This window comes from Taudactylus pleione, unplaced genomic scaffold (genome assembly GCF_031769625.1).
Source record: "Taudactylus pleione unplaced genomic scaffold, aTauple2 ptg000116l, whole genome shotgun sequence".
NCBI classification, from domain to species: Eukaryota; Metazoa; Chordata; class Amphibia; order Anura; family Myobatrachidae; genus Taudactylus; species Taudactylus pleione.
The window spans coordinates 6,782,556-6,800,236 of record NW_028284518.1 but is presented as its reverse complement, the minus strand read 5'-3'; the positions used below and the strand labels follow the sequence as shown (position 1 = coordinate 6,800,236).

Sequence of the window (17,681 nt, the reverse complement as noted above, 5' to 3'; positions counted from 1 at the left end):
AACCTTCTGAAAATCTGATAGATCTTATTTAATGTTTTTCTCTTTTATTGTAGATGTACCGGGATCAATGCCAGATGCGCAATGGGAAGGTGACCTCAGAGCAATTAAGTGGAGAGACATGAACAATCACGGTGGTTGCCATGGTAAAGACATTTCAATTATCCTTGTAACGTCAAAATCTAAAACATCAAAGTAGGCATGATAATATTAACATTTCCAATTGAAAAATAAATATACTATTAAAACCATATCATATTAGTCAATTTCTATTTTTATCATGGTTTCCTGGGTTGTTATATGAAAAAGAAAAGTAGTCAGACGGAAGGCAAGGTTTGGCTGTGTTAGGATGTGTGGTCTGACTCTCACTCTTTTCGTGTGTATGATTATCATATACTGACAGGGCGGTATGCCTCTGAAATTCTTAGAAATATTGCCCATAAGTTTAGAAATAACTTCTGGGCAATATATCTTCCAGCATCTCTATAAGTCAGAGCTGTGCATGCACAAGTTGCCAGCAGCTTTTAACCATTTCAGGCAGTATAAAAATGGTCAGACTTGGCGTTCAGTGCTAGGTGATTTCTAGTGCTTGCTCTGACTTGCTACTACACTTCCTATTGCTCTACTATTGATGATTCATCACTACTCTCTTGGCTACTCCCTTGTACTGCTGATATTACTATGTATCATACTTTGCTATGTTTACTAGATAATGCCATTGCCTGATCATTGTTTCCTGCCCATACTAGGTATCAGATCTTGGAATGAGACTGCGCTGTCTGCTCCCTCAGTTATTTCCCACCATAGAATGGGATAGACCACACTATTGCCTGACCCCTTGCCTGTTGTTACCTTGCTCGCACGTTTATGGAAGCCAGGACTGTCCAGACTAAGAGCTAACCTTCTCCATAGAACACCTACTAATAAGGTTACTTCCTCCATATATAAAACATTACCAGTGCTATATACATTTCCATTATTGTACATATACATTTCTAGTTGCCTCCTTGCTGTTGCTATATTCCTGCCTGATAGAGGTCACCTGGATGCGGTGGGCAGGCCCATAATTATGGCCATTATTATACTAAGAACCGCTTTGATGCAATATAGCAATATTATTATTAGGTTTAGCATGGTTCAGGGCCGTAGCTAGGGTAGTGCGGCCGGTGCCATTGCACAGGGCACCACAGGTCAGGGGGCGCTGTTTGGGCCTGTCAAATTTCTGTTTATTATCATTCTCACTTGTAGCTTCCTCTTATTTCATCCCCAGCATCTTCTGGCCTCCCCTATCTCTTCCCTGGCCCTTCCCCATGAAGCCATGGCCCTTTTTTGGATGCATTATGTACCTTTGAAAAATGAGGGGGCGCCAATGCTCCTTCTGGCACAGGGCACCAAAAAGTCTAGTTACGGCTCTGGCATGGTTAGAGTGTGCACTTGCATTTTTTCTCTTTTTCTGCTTGTAGCACTACTAGTCTCAGCAGGTAGCAGCACCTCACATTGTGCTTAGGGTGTGCAGTCTAGGGCCCCTCCCCCTATGCATGTTACTATATTCCCAAAGCTGCTGCTAACTGTATGAATGAATGAATGAATGAATGGTTGGTTGGCAGAGAAAATTCCAGCTTTCCTTAGAATAATACTTATTTTTCCTTTGTGCAGAGAGTTTACAGGGCTAGCGTGTCTGATGTACTGGCATTGGTATGTTATTGGTTGTATGTAATCTGGATTGTGATTTTAAGATTTGAAGTAACTGCATAATACCCAATCTATATAAACATCTAATATTGTGAAGCCATAATAACATCCTAAATTTGGACATAATGGGGCTGATTCAGAGTCGCATGCCACTGCGACTACTTCTTCCCCTTATGTAGAAGCCTGCGTCTGGCTGTGCAGAGACTGAGACATCCACTTTGAGTGTATTTAGATTCTGAAATACAGCCTGGTGCACCCTTAGATGCAAACATCAGTAGCACCGTCAAAACTTGCACCTGCCCATGCTAGGTGCGGAATCTCCGCCAGAGTATGGCTGCCAATGTGTCTGAGTTGGCAACCACTTCAGGGACATGCCTGCGACACTCCCATAAGACGGACCATCTTTGTGTGTTTGAATAGTCACCGCCCAGGAACGCCGCAGAACATTTCCTATACACTTTACATTCTGTGTGTCTCATTCACATCTGCTCCTCTGTGTGTACAACCATGGGACACATGCGCTGTGCCACTTTAAGCTACTTAGACATATGCACAGTTGAAAAACATTGACCATTTGGGCGAATATCGGCATTGCTTACAACTCAGAATCAGCTCCAATGTGCCTTAATCATAGATACTGTAGTATAGGGCCTGATTCAGAAGCGCACAAAACAGCATCTTAACGGCGGTCACTCATCTGCAACTGTATGCAAATGCTGACACATACTCCTTCTCTCACCCGAGCAGACAAATGTGCAAGGACTGAGACGCCCACTTTCAGCATCTATACACACAGTAATACTGATGGGTGCGTCCCTATGCACCACCATCGGTCACACTTACACCAGCCCTGTGGCATGTGCAGTTTCTCCATCTGTCTATGGCCTCCTGTGCATGCGTCTGATTGTGTCTGTGGGCCTTATTCAAAGATGGATGTAATGTTGATGTTTACGCAGTTGAGTGATTATCGGTAAGGTATGTGCATGTATATAAGTCACTGCGCATACGTCAAGTTTCATATTAGTTGTCGCTCGTATTGCGGATTGAATTGCAAAGTGATTGACGGGAAGGGGCCGTTTGTGGGTGGCAACAAGATGATGTGACAAGCGTGTCATTAATTTTTATTGCGGCGTGTCTCAGCCTGTAACTGCATCTCAGCCATTAATCTGCGCAACCATAGGGTTACTCAGAAGACCAATAATCGACTGATATGCTACTGATGTTGCATCTTTGTACGCAGTTGCATGAATATGAAAGCAGCCAGTGGGCGTCTCAATATAAATGCAGGCAGCAGCGACATTTGCATATTTTCGCACAGCTGCTGCATACAGATTCGCAGCACGGTGGCTTTAGCGTCCATCTGGCCATAATTCCTGACCCCATTCACTGACAATAACAGGGATTTTTTTTTGTAGTGATTTTCAAATAACTATCACGGAGATACAGTATATATATATGTATGTTCAGAGTTCAGCACTCACAGCACATCTTTATCCAACCATGCGGAGCGGCCCTAGGCATAGGCATTATAAGCAAATGCCTAGGGTGACTGAAATGCCATGGGGCATTCCTGGGCTCTCTGACGCTGCCCCCCCACCTACCTCTGCTTAACCGCCCCCCCCCCTGCTGCCGCGATCGGAACTCAGCTCCAATTGGGTAGCGCAACAATTGGCCAGTCACGTGACTGTCAGAATGAGCTTCTGTCCAGATGCTCATTCTAACTACAGAACTTAGGAGACAAGAGGGCCGCGAGAGGGCATGCTGCGCATGCTCAGATGCGGCCACTCCTCCTGTGGGCCTTTGCGGAGTAAATCCGTGACAACTCACGGCTCCCTTCTAGCCACCCAGCATCGGACCAGGTGGCATTAGCTGTACTTGCAACAAAGTATTAAAAAGTGAAAGTTAGATTTAGGATTGTTTAGTTTGTCCCATTACTTTTGGCCCCTTAAAAAGTGGGAGGCACATATAGAAACCGTTGTAATTCCTACACCTGATTTGGATGTAATTACCCTCAAATTAAATCTGAAAGTCTGCAGTTAAAGCACATCTTGCTTGTTTCATTTCAAAGCCATTGTGGTGGTGAATAGAGGCCAAAATATGAAAATTCTGTCAATGTCCCAATATTTATGCACCTGACTGTATATGGCAGACCCCTAAGGAAGGTGCATTTGCACGTTATCTGTATCACTGCATTTGTTGCACATTTTTTTTGCTGCTTCATTAAAATGCATTAAGAGTTGACTGTTTAATTATGGAGTGCGGATCTACCATTCCTTATATCTCAACATGTTGAGTTGGAATAGAGACACTATTATTCACCATTGAGATCTGGCACCCGCTTTACAGAAATAATTTTTGAAGTATGTGTGATATATATATACAGTATATTGTGACACAGTCGGGATAGGGGTCCCCCTCCTGGGGTAGACGGACTCCCTCTTTACACACACCGCAGCCGGAGAAACAGGACACAATTCTGGGGTTCTCGTACAAGCTGGTTGGAGCCAGTCTTTTTGAGCCACCCTCATACTAGAACAAGGGAACATCTCTGACTCGGCTACTACGCCAGTAACCATCTCAATAGTCAGGGCGATTTACATCTGTGCAAAATCGGCTTTTCCACAACTTCCAGAAGTGAGCAAAGTCTCTCCCCAATATGGCATTATACATTAAGCCATGTACCAAACCCACAGAGACTATCGCTGAACAACATGATGTCTCGATGTTCACTTCTGCAGTAATATAATAGCGAGTGTCCCCATGTATGCAGGTCACACCAACAGTTTTCCTTTTATGCTTCAAGGGGTTCACCAGCTCCGCTTTCACAAGTGTCACCAGGCTACCAGAATCTAATAGAGCCTCTACAGTAAGTACACACATGTGCTTATCAGTCTCAGACTGCCGGTCGGCAGTACAGGCTGACTGTGCAATGAAAGACCCCCTGCGGTATACAAATGCAGTATCACATTGTATAGGTTCAGAGGTTAGTGGACAATTAGCTGCAATATGGCCGAAGCCACCACATTGGAAACACTGAATCACAATATAATCTAGTCTTTTACGGGGAAGGAACCTTCCTGGCCTGGCTGGCCTGTCTCCAGGTTCCTCACCCCCAGTCTAAGGTACATTCCATCGCCCAGCACCCTTCTCCCCTGGAACAGTCTTACCAGTGCCGATGGGAGTTCGCCATTGTGCCATCGGGGCCCGGTGGGGCAGACTAAACAGCTCCTCAGCTGCCACGTACCTCTCCACCAGTTCTACTAGCTGGTCTGCGGACTTAGGGTCTGCATGGTTCACCCACTTGCGCAGAGATGCAGGTAGCGATCGCAGATACCAGTCCATCACAACTCTTTCCACAATCTTTGGTCCTGTCAGCGTCTCAGGCTGTAGCCATTTTGTGGTTAGATGGACGAGGTCGTGCATCTGTGAGCGTGGAGGTTTTTCCATTTGGAACTCCCAGCGTTGGACTTGTTGGGCCTGAACAAATGACTGCCAAGCGGGTTAGGATCTCCCGTTTTAACTTTGCATAGTCCTTGGCATCATCCAGGCATAAATCATAGTAGGCCTTTTGTGTTTGTCCAGACAGGAAGGGTGCTACAAGACTTGCCCACTGGTCCTTGGTCCAACTCTCCCTTTCCGCAGTTCTCTCAAATGCCGTAAGATACGCTTCCATGTCATCACTCAGGGTCATCTTCTGCAAAAAATGACTGGCTCGTGTAGAGCGAGTGTGGGTTGGAAGGTCAGTGGAAGCATCTCCAGTTCGGGCTACCAAGTGTTATACTACCTCTTTTAAGGCCTGGTGGGTTTCCTTGATGGCGACTTGTTGTTGCCTCTGGGCTGTCTCCAAGGCCAACAGTTGCACATTGGTGGATTCCTGCTGAGCTCTGGTAGCTTCCTACTGCAGTTTGTTTGTTTCCTGCTGAGTTGCCATAGCTTGGAGCAAGGCTTTAACAATGTACTCCATTTTGTCCTGGGGTGTAGGTTGGAAGCAGAATCTGGCTTCCCTAAGCATCTGCGGACGCCACGTCTATGGACTTCAAAGGACACAAATTTATATCCACACTGACAAATTGGTGTCTGTCCCTTTAAATTTTAAATGAAAATTTTTCCTTGCTGCAATTTCAGTGTGTGATTGCCCGCATTCTCCACCACTTGTGACACAGTCGGGATAGGGACCCACTCCTGGGGTAGACGGACTCCCTCTTTACACACACCACAGCCAGAGAAACAGGACTTAATTCTGGGGTTCTCATACAAGCGGGTCGGAGCCAGTCATTATTGTGCCAGGTACATAAATAACACAAAACATAAACAAAATCCTAACCCGCCTGGGTTCTAACTAGACAGTAAGTTCCCTCACTATCAAAACACTAAACAAAATCCCCATCCACAGTGCCTTCTGATTTACAGACAAGAGTGTCTAAGAGCAAGTTAACGTGTGGCCTGCTCTCCCAGGTATGAGACACTCGGCTACAACTGAACACAGCTTAAATCAGCCAGTTCCAGGTGTAAGCCCTAATGAGCCTGCTACCAGGCTGAAAGGCCCAAAACCTGGAGTGGCCTGTGGATGGAGCCCTCCCTCTCATCACATCCATACCCCCAGGACCCAAACAGGCTTTTCCAAAAGCCGATACTCTGGTCTGTTTACAAAACAGACTTCTCCTGGGGGTTTTTAGAACACATAGGACAAATACCTGCCTTTGGCCACTTCACCAGTGCTTCTATCACTAATATATATATATATATATATATATATATATACATTTAAATGTATAGATAGGGGGGCACGAGCCAAAATCTTGCCTAGGGCACCAAATTGGCTCGGGCCGGCTCTGCAACCATGGGGTGCACAAAAGCCAGGATGCATATTTTCCACCATGCTATAGCATATAGAAGTAGAAATTGAATGAAGACACTCACCAGTGAATACATATATGGATTTTTATTTGCTTGCATTAGGCTTGTCAAACTGCAACATTTCAGTCATTTACCAGACCTTTTTAAAGCAGCATAATATATTCACAGCTTGTCACAAACAGCATAGGTACAAATCCAGCTCTCAATACATAACTATGGGCGATGATGAGTAGTACACAGCTCGGGGCCTTATTCAGGTTGGATCGCACGGCTGCGTTTGCACTCAGCTTTTCGATGTTTGTGCTCTGCACATGCGTATACATTGCAGTACGTGTGCGCGCTGCGATCGGGAAGCGATCGCAGTGAGCACGTACAAACAAAATTGAGCATGTAGTCCAATCGCCTAGTGATTGACATGAAGTGACCATTTGGGGTGGGTCTACGGAACGCAGGCGTGCCTGTGCATTTCAACGCCGTTACAGGGGTGTGCATAATTAAGCCCCTGCGATTGTGTACGTTGGCAGAGGTCTAGATGGCAACAGGAAGTTTAGCAGTTTGTGAGGTAGGGTCATGTCATCCACAACTGTGCAAATGGTTCCGATGTTACCAATGTTTTTGCTGACTTGTGGATACATGTCATGGGAAGTGGGCGGCTTTATACAGTGATGGGTGTCTTGGTATAGAGCTGTGGTTGCCGTGCAATTGCATTCATTACCCTATTTTCACAGCTAGAGGGTCCGTGCGAACGCAGCTGTGTGATCTGTGCTGAATCAGGCTATAAGTTGCATCTCCACTTAAGACTGAAGGGGTAAAATGGATGGTAATGAGGGTTGGCATGTAGATTACATTGATGTTTACATTTAACAAAACAAGTCTATAACATAAGAGTTTCCTTTTAGCAGGACTTCGGCATTGCGGAGAATTCACACTCTTCCCAATTTATTTTTGACAGCCACCTACTGTACTATAGCTGTAAGCAGACCAGAATTATACTACAATATAAATAAGGAAAAACCTTTTGTGATCTGTGTTTTCTCTGTTGTATTTCCATAGCTTCCATAGCAATTTAAACATCAAAGGAATAATCAAGCGTTCCTTTGTGTGAGACATTATGGATTTGTTTAAATTATGCAATCGCCTGGGGATACAGTACTTGCAAGAATCACTTCAAGCAGCCGTACATTTATCTTAGAACAGTACCAAGAAAAGTGTCCACAGCTAAAAAGTCACATGAAGAGCATCCGTAGCATTATCCGTTCTCTAACCACACAAAACATATCCTAAAAAAGAGAAATCAGGACAAAGATAGCAACTGGTGTCACAGATTTTCATTCAGAATTATAGGAAGCTATACACAAAATGGAGGTTATTCAAATCATTTTATGATTGAAACAGGTGCTAGAAAGGGAAGGATTTTCTAGAAAAGAAAAACAGAAAATATTTCCCCAGCACTCTGCAGTAAACCAGTAAATAGCTGTCACTCACAGGCCCTGGGCATAACAGCGTTTATTAACTTCGTATGCATAAATAAAAATGCAAAGGACAGCTCTTCCGATGAGATTTGACATTTTCGTTGTGAGGACCGCCGGGTTTATGATCCAGGAGTCCTACTGTGCATGCGCGGCCGCCAGCCTGCGCATGTGCAAACCGCGGGGGCTTCCCTTTCAGAGGAACTCTGTGTTAAGAAGCCTGTAGGCTTCTATAGGCAACACCATCTATAGAATCGATAGTATAGATGGTGGTGCCTATCCAGAACAAGCTTTGAAAAGTTTAACTTTCTGGATTTTGATGCATACCGACACATTGCAGGGTATACGTTCAGGAAGCCGGCCGTCGTAATGCCGACAGCCGGCTTCCAAACTACTTAATCCCGGCGAGGGTTAAATGGCAGGCGTCTAGATCTAGACGCCTGTCATTTTACCGACGCCGGGAGACCAATGCCCGGCATCCCGATCGAAGTGTTGCTGGGCACCGGGCGCGGACAGCCGCGGGGGGGAGGGTTAGGATAGGGGCTCCCGGGGGGGGGACTTCGGGTTAGGCACCCCTCCGGGAGGTTAGGGTTAGTCTAGGGGGGGAGGGTTAGGGTTAGGCACCCCCGGGGGAGGCTAGGGTTAGGCACCCCCGGGGGACTTAGGTTTAGGCGGCGGGGAAGGGGGAGTTAGGTTTAGGCACTTAGAGGGGGGATTAGGGTTAGGCACAGGGGGCGGAGGATAGGGTTAGGCACCCTAAAGGAGGGTTAGGGGGTTGAATTAGATTAGTTTATACTTACCTTTAGGACGATCAGGATTTCCTCCTCTGTCGGGCTGACGTTGACGGGATTTGAACTGCCGACCATGCGGTGAATTATACTGAATGCCATTGCAGCTCCATCGCATTGTATGGGGACTATAGTGCCGACCACATCTATGTATATGGGGTTAGCGCCAAATCTCTGAAAACTGCTGTTTGACCGCATTTTAAGTTGATACATCCTGTCCCCTAACTCTAAACAATGAGAGACCCTAAATTGGGTTATGCTTGTTGGAAAATGTGTGTACAGGTGGTGGTACATAGGGTATGTACACTCCAGCGGCTGCCCTGAGTCTATGAACAGCCCAGTTCTTATCCAGTGGGATTGTTTTATTCAGCAGTAATGTGAAGTGTACAGTCATACTCACAGGTATGCAAATAAAAAATATAGTGGTCGCTCACATCAGCTTAATGATATTGCACAGGTGCTTGTAAAGGGCGGGGTTTACTCTGAACCACAGAAGAAAAAGGTATTCCCTCCAGCACACTGCAACAATATCAGCAAAAAATACTTGATATGATATGATAATAGAAATTCATAGGTATTAGTTGCATACATTTGCAAATATATGGTTTTGTCGAACTGCACTCTACTGCACTCTACTACATGCAGGTGGTGTGGGTGTGTGGGATGTAGGTAATGTGGGATGCTGCACCTTCCACATGAGTACCGGGTCCCGTTTTAGAAACTGAGCAGTGGGGGGGGAAGGTGCGCTCTCCCTGTGGGTGTGGTGGTGTGTGGTTGTGGTGGAGTGAGTATGTGGTTGCTTGTGGGTAGGGTGTGGTGTGGTTGGTGGAAAGAATATACAGACAAGGATGAGGGGTCCAAATTGTTTATTTGGAGTAGTCACAATGCTACTAGGAGTGGTCCCTGGCAAGTGGGGGTGGTGTGGTCGTGGGAGAGACTAGGGAGGTGAGTAGACCCTTCAGGGGGCTCCTTGCCGTGCGGTTCAATAGACTGGCATGTTACCCCTGCTAGACCTTTGGTCGACAGTCTTACAGAGTCTCAGGTGGTGGAGGGATGAGGTGGGGCAGCAGCAGGGGGAGCGGGTGTGGGTGTGCACCCTGGCGGCGTCCTGCGGGGTGTGGAGAGTCTCGGAGTCAGATACCTACCGGTAGGGTTTGTTATGTCTGTGGTGCGGCCGAGATGGTTAGACCGTTGCTGCAGATGATGTATGCCGAGATAGTGCTGCTGCAGTTGTAGAGGCACGCGGCTGTCGGTGGTGGGGGTCGCCGGGCCTGTGGAAGTCAGCGACCATAGATGTGCGTGGGATGCTGTACCCCTGGGCTGTGGGTGCTGGTGCTGCTGCCGGGTCACTTGTGGCATGTGGCTGTGGATGCTGCTGCTGTCGGCCACTTGAGCGGCTGGGTGTACCGCTGTGGGAGCCGATATCGGTGGTGTGGATGGGGACCACCCTTGTGGTAGGGGGTGGTCGTCTGCCCGTGACGGGCTGATATAGGCACACTATGGGGAGGCTGGCTAGCGGTGGGGCTGGACACTGGTGGTGTGACCGGCGATTGGTCAGCGAGTGTGAGAGCAATGGGCTGGAAGTAGGGAGTGGCTGGAAGCGCCGGCGGTCCCCGTGTGTCAGGGTTCAGCCTAGGATCGGCTATCTCTTACCTCCGTGCCGGCTTCCCCTGACTTCCTTGTGGTCAGACGCCTGGTGCAGTGAGGCGTGAGATGCTGAGTATTCTACCTTAGGTGCTTTTGCGGACTTCCATGGTCGGCTCTGTGTTTTGGGGATCGGAGTTCCCATCATGGGCGACGCCATGACAGTTCCTCTCATGTGACAGTCCTCCTAACCAATGGTAGCATGATCTCAGTCAGCTGACGCTGTGCTCCAATAATCTGCTACCCCTGTGTATAAATCCGCCCCCAGAACTTCAGGTAGATGCTGTTCAACTTTGTTATTCCAAGTGCCTGTGTTACTCCCACTGTTGCTCTGTGCTAAATCCTTCAGCGTGTTGCTTCAGCCTGCTCACAGTTTCCCAGTTTCCTGTATTAGCTTCCATGCTAAAACTTACTTTGAGACTTTAGCTTTCTCACAGTACTTCAGTGTTTCATGTCCCTTCCCTGTGTGTCTTTGTATATGTGCTGCTAATTCTATTGCAGCTTTCCTGTGGCTATTACCCTGTATCACTGAAGTGTCAGATTACCTGCTGGTATTAATTAGCTCACAGCTGGACCCCCCAGCACATGTCTGTGTCAATCTGCTCTGTGTCTTGTCAGTGCAAATCTGCACTTGCAGTTAGCACTCTCCCAGTGTATGCCTATCTTCTCTATATGTCTTGTCTGTGCAATCTACACCTACATATATTATTATTCCCAGTATTTTGCCTTTGCCCAGTACCAGCATTTCTAGCTCTCCCAGTATTTGGCCTTTGTCCAGTACCACATTTCTAGCATTCCCAATATATTCCTTGAGTCCACTCTACTCTTGTATGTGCAATCCCCACTATATGTTTGTGTTTTCCTGCATATTTAGCAAACTCCAGTACCTGCCTGTGTCCACATCTCCCTGAGCTGCTGAACTAATCAGCTCCTGGATTTCTTAGTGATTCTTAGTACATTCTCAGTAATCTCATGCAAGCCGGTGATCAGGATTTCTAATTGTGTTCCAGTGTATCTCCAGTGTTCTAGCAATAACTTAACGTAATATAGTTTCCGGTCTTCTGCCATTCCCAGGTACCTGTCCAGAGGGCCGCGACCTGCTCACTTGGTGCAGCGGAAAACCAAATCCCAATTGGAGGGGTCACTGGAGAAAACCACCAAGTGAGTTAGACTCCGCGCCTCTGGGCAGGTCTAGCCAAACCTGGGTTCGGCCGCAAATAGGAGACCTAGCCACAGTTACTCCGATAGTCACCTGAACCCCCCGGCTCACCGTCCTCCACAGAGGATCACTTTCACCGGATTGTGACACCGTGGGGATGGGGAGCGTCAGTGGAGGAGCCTTGACGCTGGCCCGGTGCTTAATCATATAGTTGCAAATGTATGCAACTAATACCTCTGAATTTCTATTATCATGTAGGGTTCAAGTATTTTTTGCTGATATTGTTGCAGTGTGCTGGAGGGAATACCCTTTTCTTCTCTGATACTCACAGGTATGCTTACACAGACTCTTATGCATGGAGCAGAGTATATAGGTCACAAGCCGGTGACTGTATCAAGTTAGCTGTGCAGTTACAAGTGGCAATAGTGGCCCTGGCAGAATGGATCAGCGCAAGGCTGTAACTAGGAATGTGTGAGCGTAGGAATGTGTAAGCGGTACAGCTGCACAGAGCGCAATGCTCTGTGGGTGGCACCGCCGCTCACCCACAGCTCCTGCATCTGGCTAGCAGGGTGCCTGTAACGGCACCCTGCTGCCAGAATCTCTGCAGCAGTGCCGCCTGGAGCGTCCTTATGACGCTCCAGACGGTCACAATGCTGCTCTTAATCACCCGCTCCTAGCGCCGGGTGCATGTCACGACCCATCTATGTGACATCATGTGGAGGGGCTTGGCCTGCATCGGGCGCTGGAAGCTCTAGCTACAGCACTGTATCAGCTGCAATCTTAGGGTCTCCCTGGAGCTAAGTGGAAGACTTCTGTTTCTCACTGTGGCGTGCTAATACAGTGACAAGATGGCACCGTGCATGCACAAAAGTATGGTCAGTGTCCATCTTGGTTAGGGATTTGAAGCCTCCCTGTAGAAACCTAAACATGGAGTATGTGCAGTAGCTCTCTCCAACCTCAACAATGCAGTCATGTTTTTGCAGGTGCTAGAAAGGGTCTTGGCAGAAGCCCCGCGAAGTGGCAGGTAGTTTGTATTTCCACGTGCACATACAGTATGCATTGCAGCACAGCAGTGGTAGATGCACAGAGCAATTTCTGCCTGTTAGGACAGAGGGACTGATTCAGAGGTAAGTAGGCAGCATTAACACTAAACATAGCCCTATTTTCTGCTGTAGTTTTGTTTGTGTTCTGTTAAATAGGATTCACTCATTTGTTACCACTCTTTGCATACATCATTTTGCATGTTATGTTGACGAAAATTGTTGGAGGCATTGGAGGAAATTTTGCCAAAAAAGTTTTGAAGTTGCACTTTTCCTGTAATTGATAGTATGTATCATGCCTAAAATCTTCTAAACAAAATTTTAAAATGCTTGCTCATCACTACTTACTGTTTGTGTGTAAGGAGCATGGATTCCGGGTTAAGTGCCCATAGCTATGGGTTAACTGCATGTGGACAGCCGCAGTAATTGCCAAAAGCCCTACTTAATGCTATTTCTGTGAACACCTCTGGAGGATGCAAACAGAGGGCCTGATTCACTACGGTATGCAATATTGCATACGCACGCAGTTCAACTGCGATAGCATGCTAATCCATTGCGATCGCAATGCAATCTCAGCACAACAAAGGACGCCCACTTTACCTTACACACATCTGTAATGTTTAGCAGGACTGCAAAAACATTGGTACAATCGAGTACCATCGCAGCCTCACACACACTTGCACAAGCCCTGACCTTACTCAGAAATTGCTAAAAAGCATACACGCTATCAGGCCTCAGGCTGCGTATGGCTTCGCAGTGGATAATTTATGCACGCCCCTGCAACGACATTGAATCGCAGTGGCACGCCTGCGTTCGCTCGACCACTCCCCCGTTACCACCCACAATTGGCACTTCCTATCAATCACTCTGCGAAGGGTCTGCGTAGTCATTGTGATCGCAGTCCCAATCGCAATGGCTAGTTCGCGCACTGGGATGCATACACATGCAACGATTGCGTGCGTATTAGCAACTGCGTTCCTTGCTGAATCAGGCCCAGAATTCTGTGTTACGTGCAGCCTGCAGGCAGTAGTTGAATTGTCTTGAGCACTTGATCCGGGAGATCCAAGTCCACGGTAAGTTCCGCGGCTAATTGAATATGCCCCATATCCTTTACCTTAGGATTGCTGAGCAGTAATTATGAATTATGGGTGTTACATAGGCATGCATGGCCTACCGGTAAAGGAGAGGCATCTATCACAAAAGGGCTTGGCATGACTGGACTAAACATTTTCTATTTGGGAGATATGCTCATGAGTAGAAATGTGTGAACTGGTCGCTTATTTCACAAACCAATTTGTGGAATTGTCTCAAAAATTTTAAAAATCGGACAGAATTTGTAAAAATTTTAGTTGATTAAAAAAACTGAGCTCAGGCTTGACCAGCTCAAACACATTTAAGCTTAAATTGATACGTCAGTGGTTTTTCTTTGTGAATGAACAAATGACGCATTTCTTAATTTGAACATAGGGCCTGATTCAGAGCCGCTCGTAAGCGACCGCTCGTTCACTCTGAGCGATGTTCGCACAACTGCGCATGCATATGGGTCGTAATGCGCATGCGCAAAACAGTCATTGCGGTCGGAAACGAGCGCTCGTAAAACTGCGAGGGGCTGCTAATTTGATTGACAGAATGTACCGTTTGTGGGTGGTAACAGGGGAAGGTGCTTGAAAACGGGGGAGTGGAGATCTGAACGCAGGCATGCCTAACAGTCAAAAGGGAGTGCATAATTAGTAAAGGAGTGTCATCGACCACGTCACTTGGTTGTCTTTTAGTCGGAACTGCTCGCAGTGATAGCGGTAGGAAAAAGTTACCACAAGCACTGAGAGCAGTTCAGATGCCTTTCGATGTACCCGATTAATCTAATAAATACCAGAGATGACGTGTGATGCGAACGGCAAAGGGGCGTCTTTACAAAATAGCGAGCGCATTTTTCGTTCGCTCACTCAGACATAGAGGCGTCAACACACCGCAAAGAGCAAGCGCTCAATTTAAATATCCGGCCCCTTTTTTAGAACGAGTGTCCGCTAATAACGTCCGGTTCTGAATCAGGCCCATAGTTCGTAGTTCAAATGAAAACATTTTTAAAATACTTCAATCTCTAAAAAAATTATTTAAATAATGTTTTACAAAGTTTAACGTGAAGCTCGCACGCAAAAGGTGAATCTGGAATGTGATTGGTGAACTGCTAAAGTGAATGCTATGCATGATTTTCAACCACAAATACAAATCAGTTGATACTGTAATTTACCACAAGCAAATACAAATCAGTTGATACTGTAATTTACCACAAGCACAGTCGTGGCCATCAAGGCATCAACATGATCAAATTCCAAACTGGTTCAAAATATTCATGTATATAAACCCACTGAGTTTCCAAATTAAGCAATTGTTTTATGCTATATACCAAATGAGTTTCCTAACTGAGCAATTGTTTTATGCTGTACAGGGCGAAGTTAAGAAAGCAGCTAAATAAGATGTAGCTATTGGTCAATCCTCAGTAAACCGGACCACCTATGAAGAAGCATAGGCCCTTATGTAATAGGTTAAATCTATAGGTTTAACAGGATATTACATAAGGGCCATAGACTGTAAGGAAGCCAGATAAACGCTTTTAATTAATTGCTGGGATTCAAAACTGAATCACATTTATTGTAAAACGATATTGCATGCTATTGTGATTAAAGATCAACTGAAACAAAATCTGAAAACTCTAAAGTACAAATCCCTAAGTGTTTGCATTTTTTTTTTATTTAGAGGGAATTAAAAAATAAATAAATCACTTATTACATTTTATTTCCTAGGTCATTATACACGGGATATCTGCATCTATGGAACAGAGGACTTGCAGTGGCTGATAAATTCCAATAGTATTTTTGCTAACAAGTTTGAATTGAAATCTTACCCACCAACAGTGGAATGTCTAGAAAGGAAGATCAGAGAGCGAGCACTAAATCAGAGTGAGGTCTCTGTCCTCCCTGACTGGTACTTGTAAGCAGTACACTCTGCTCGGAAAAACAGAATGAAGAATTGATAGAAGTGAAAAGTAAACATGTGTCTCTTAAGAACTGTCCTTAAAAGGCAATTTGAGGCCAAGAAGAAGATATCATCAAGCAACTTCCTCTACTCCAGGCATCAGTGAAACTTAAATTAATTATTCACCATACAGTACATAAACAACGTCTTTTCTACTGGTATTTACAATCTGTGCTGCTACTGTAACTAGATGCATTTCTTCTGAAACAAATTGCATCAAAACAACTTATGAGATAGGTTTGAAAAAGGACATGTCCATCAAATCCAATCAAATAATAGCATATAGTAAAAACATACATACTGATATGTATGTCACATTCACAAAACATAGAGACATTTATAATAGCTTACATCATTGATCGGAAAATACATGGTAACGTATATGCTGAGTGCACTGAATATGTAACTTATGCCCATCAAGTGGTTAGGCTACTTTTAACAAGTAAACTGTAAAAGTGAACATACTATATTTAGTAGTCTAAAGCTGGATACACAGTGAACAGATATATCTGCAGATGATGGTTGTCCATATACACTGAACGACTATCAGTTGTCTCTGGCCGCAGGTCCCGCCCCCATCTCTGCAGCCTCTGCTGCGTGTGTACGGGCGGACTGCAGATATCTGCCATCGGCTGGGCAGCAGAGCCGTCGCGATATGTCTGTGAACGACGTCGTTCACAGACATATTGCTGGTACACACTGGCCATCGGGCACCCGATTTATCTGTCTGTGTACCCAGCTTAAGGATACATATTTATGAAGGTGAGTTAATTGCTTGTCAGTAATGATCAGCAGATTACACTGAGAATCATTGATAGAATATTTCTGGCAGTCTTGAACAGACCTTGGGTGCTGCTTGCTGTGATTCTGTGCTCCCCTGGGGTTTGTTTTAAAAAAACTGCCATGAGTATTTTTACAGCAATTATCAGAGTGATTAATTAATTTCTGTTTTAAAAAAGTGTTCTAATACAAGGCAACGTACCAGACGTTAACATCTGATGAGTGCATACTGTAACCTATGACTTAGGAAATAGAGTAGATTTTTAACACTGAATTGATGGATTAGGAATTCACTATTCCAAGTTAAAAAAGAAATTGCAGTGTTGAATATATTTCATTAGTTATAGAAAACCTTAAAGCTGCATTGCTAACTGGAGCTAATTAGTAGCTCCTTGGTCTCTGGGCCTGATTCAGACCCGGTCGCAAGCGCTAAGCCGGCTCCGTCGTGTGCATGCGCGAGACCCGGATAGCGACAGGCAATCCGTCGCTCCGGGTCTCGTACCAAAGGGGGCGTGCTGTCGATGTTGAGTGACAGCACGCCCCCTTTGGTGGGCGGGCCAGAGGAGTGGCTGCCCAAATGGAGGCGTTCCCATGTGAACGCCTCCGTTTGGGGCCGGCCCCACTGACATCACGAGTGATGTCAGAGGGAGAGATTTCGGCTCTGTTTGAGCCGAAATCTCTCTGGGGCTTGCGGCAACGAGACCCTACCACAAGGGTCTCGTCGCAAGCCCGATGGTCGCGATGGTCTTGACCATCACGACCATCTTCCTGGCCACTCGCTATAGCTGTGGGTGGACACCCACAGCTATGCGAGCGGGCAGGAGGCCGTTCTAAAAAAAAAAAAGACCGGCCCTGATTCAGAGCGAGCGCTCTGTCAGAGCGACCGGCTCTGAATTAGGGCCTCAGTGCAGACGGTTTTCCTGTAGCTCCCTGGCTCAGTGCGGACGGTTTTCCTGTAGCTCCTGTGGAGTGGGGGGACCAGTCAGAAGCCATAATCACAGACATTGTGGGACATCTGATTGGTCCGTCCTCTCATAACCCTCTTAAAAGTAATGAATGAAAATGTAGTGTTCAACATGCATAACACAAACACTGAAAATAGCGCTGAGTGGCTCAGACTTTTTAAAAGTTTTGACAGCTGATACACATGTACATGACCTATAATTCGTATATCAAAAAATATAGTCATTATTATCTTATTATTTGGTAATGTTCTTAACAA

At 45.9% G+C, this 17,681-nt stretch overlaps 1 protein-coding gene across 1 annotated transcript in view; it reads left to right on the top strand.

Annotated features, from left to right (window-relative positions):
• The window catches only part of LOC148524745 (N-acetyllactosaminide beta-1,6-N-acetylglucosaminyl-transferase-like), a 67,724-nt gene extending 52,086 nt beyond the window's left edge, over nt 1-15,638 (top strand). The window contains exons 2-3 of the mRNA XM_088471769.1: nt 54-143; nt 15,448-15,638. Coding sequence (XP_088327895.1) covers nt 54-143; nt 15,448-15,638 — 281 coding nt within the window. The remainder of the gene's footprint in view (nt 1-53; nt 144-15,447) is intronic.
• Nucleotides 15,639-17,681: the final 2,043 nt, after the last annotated feature.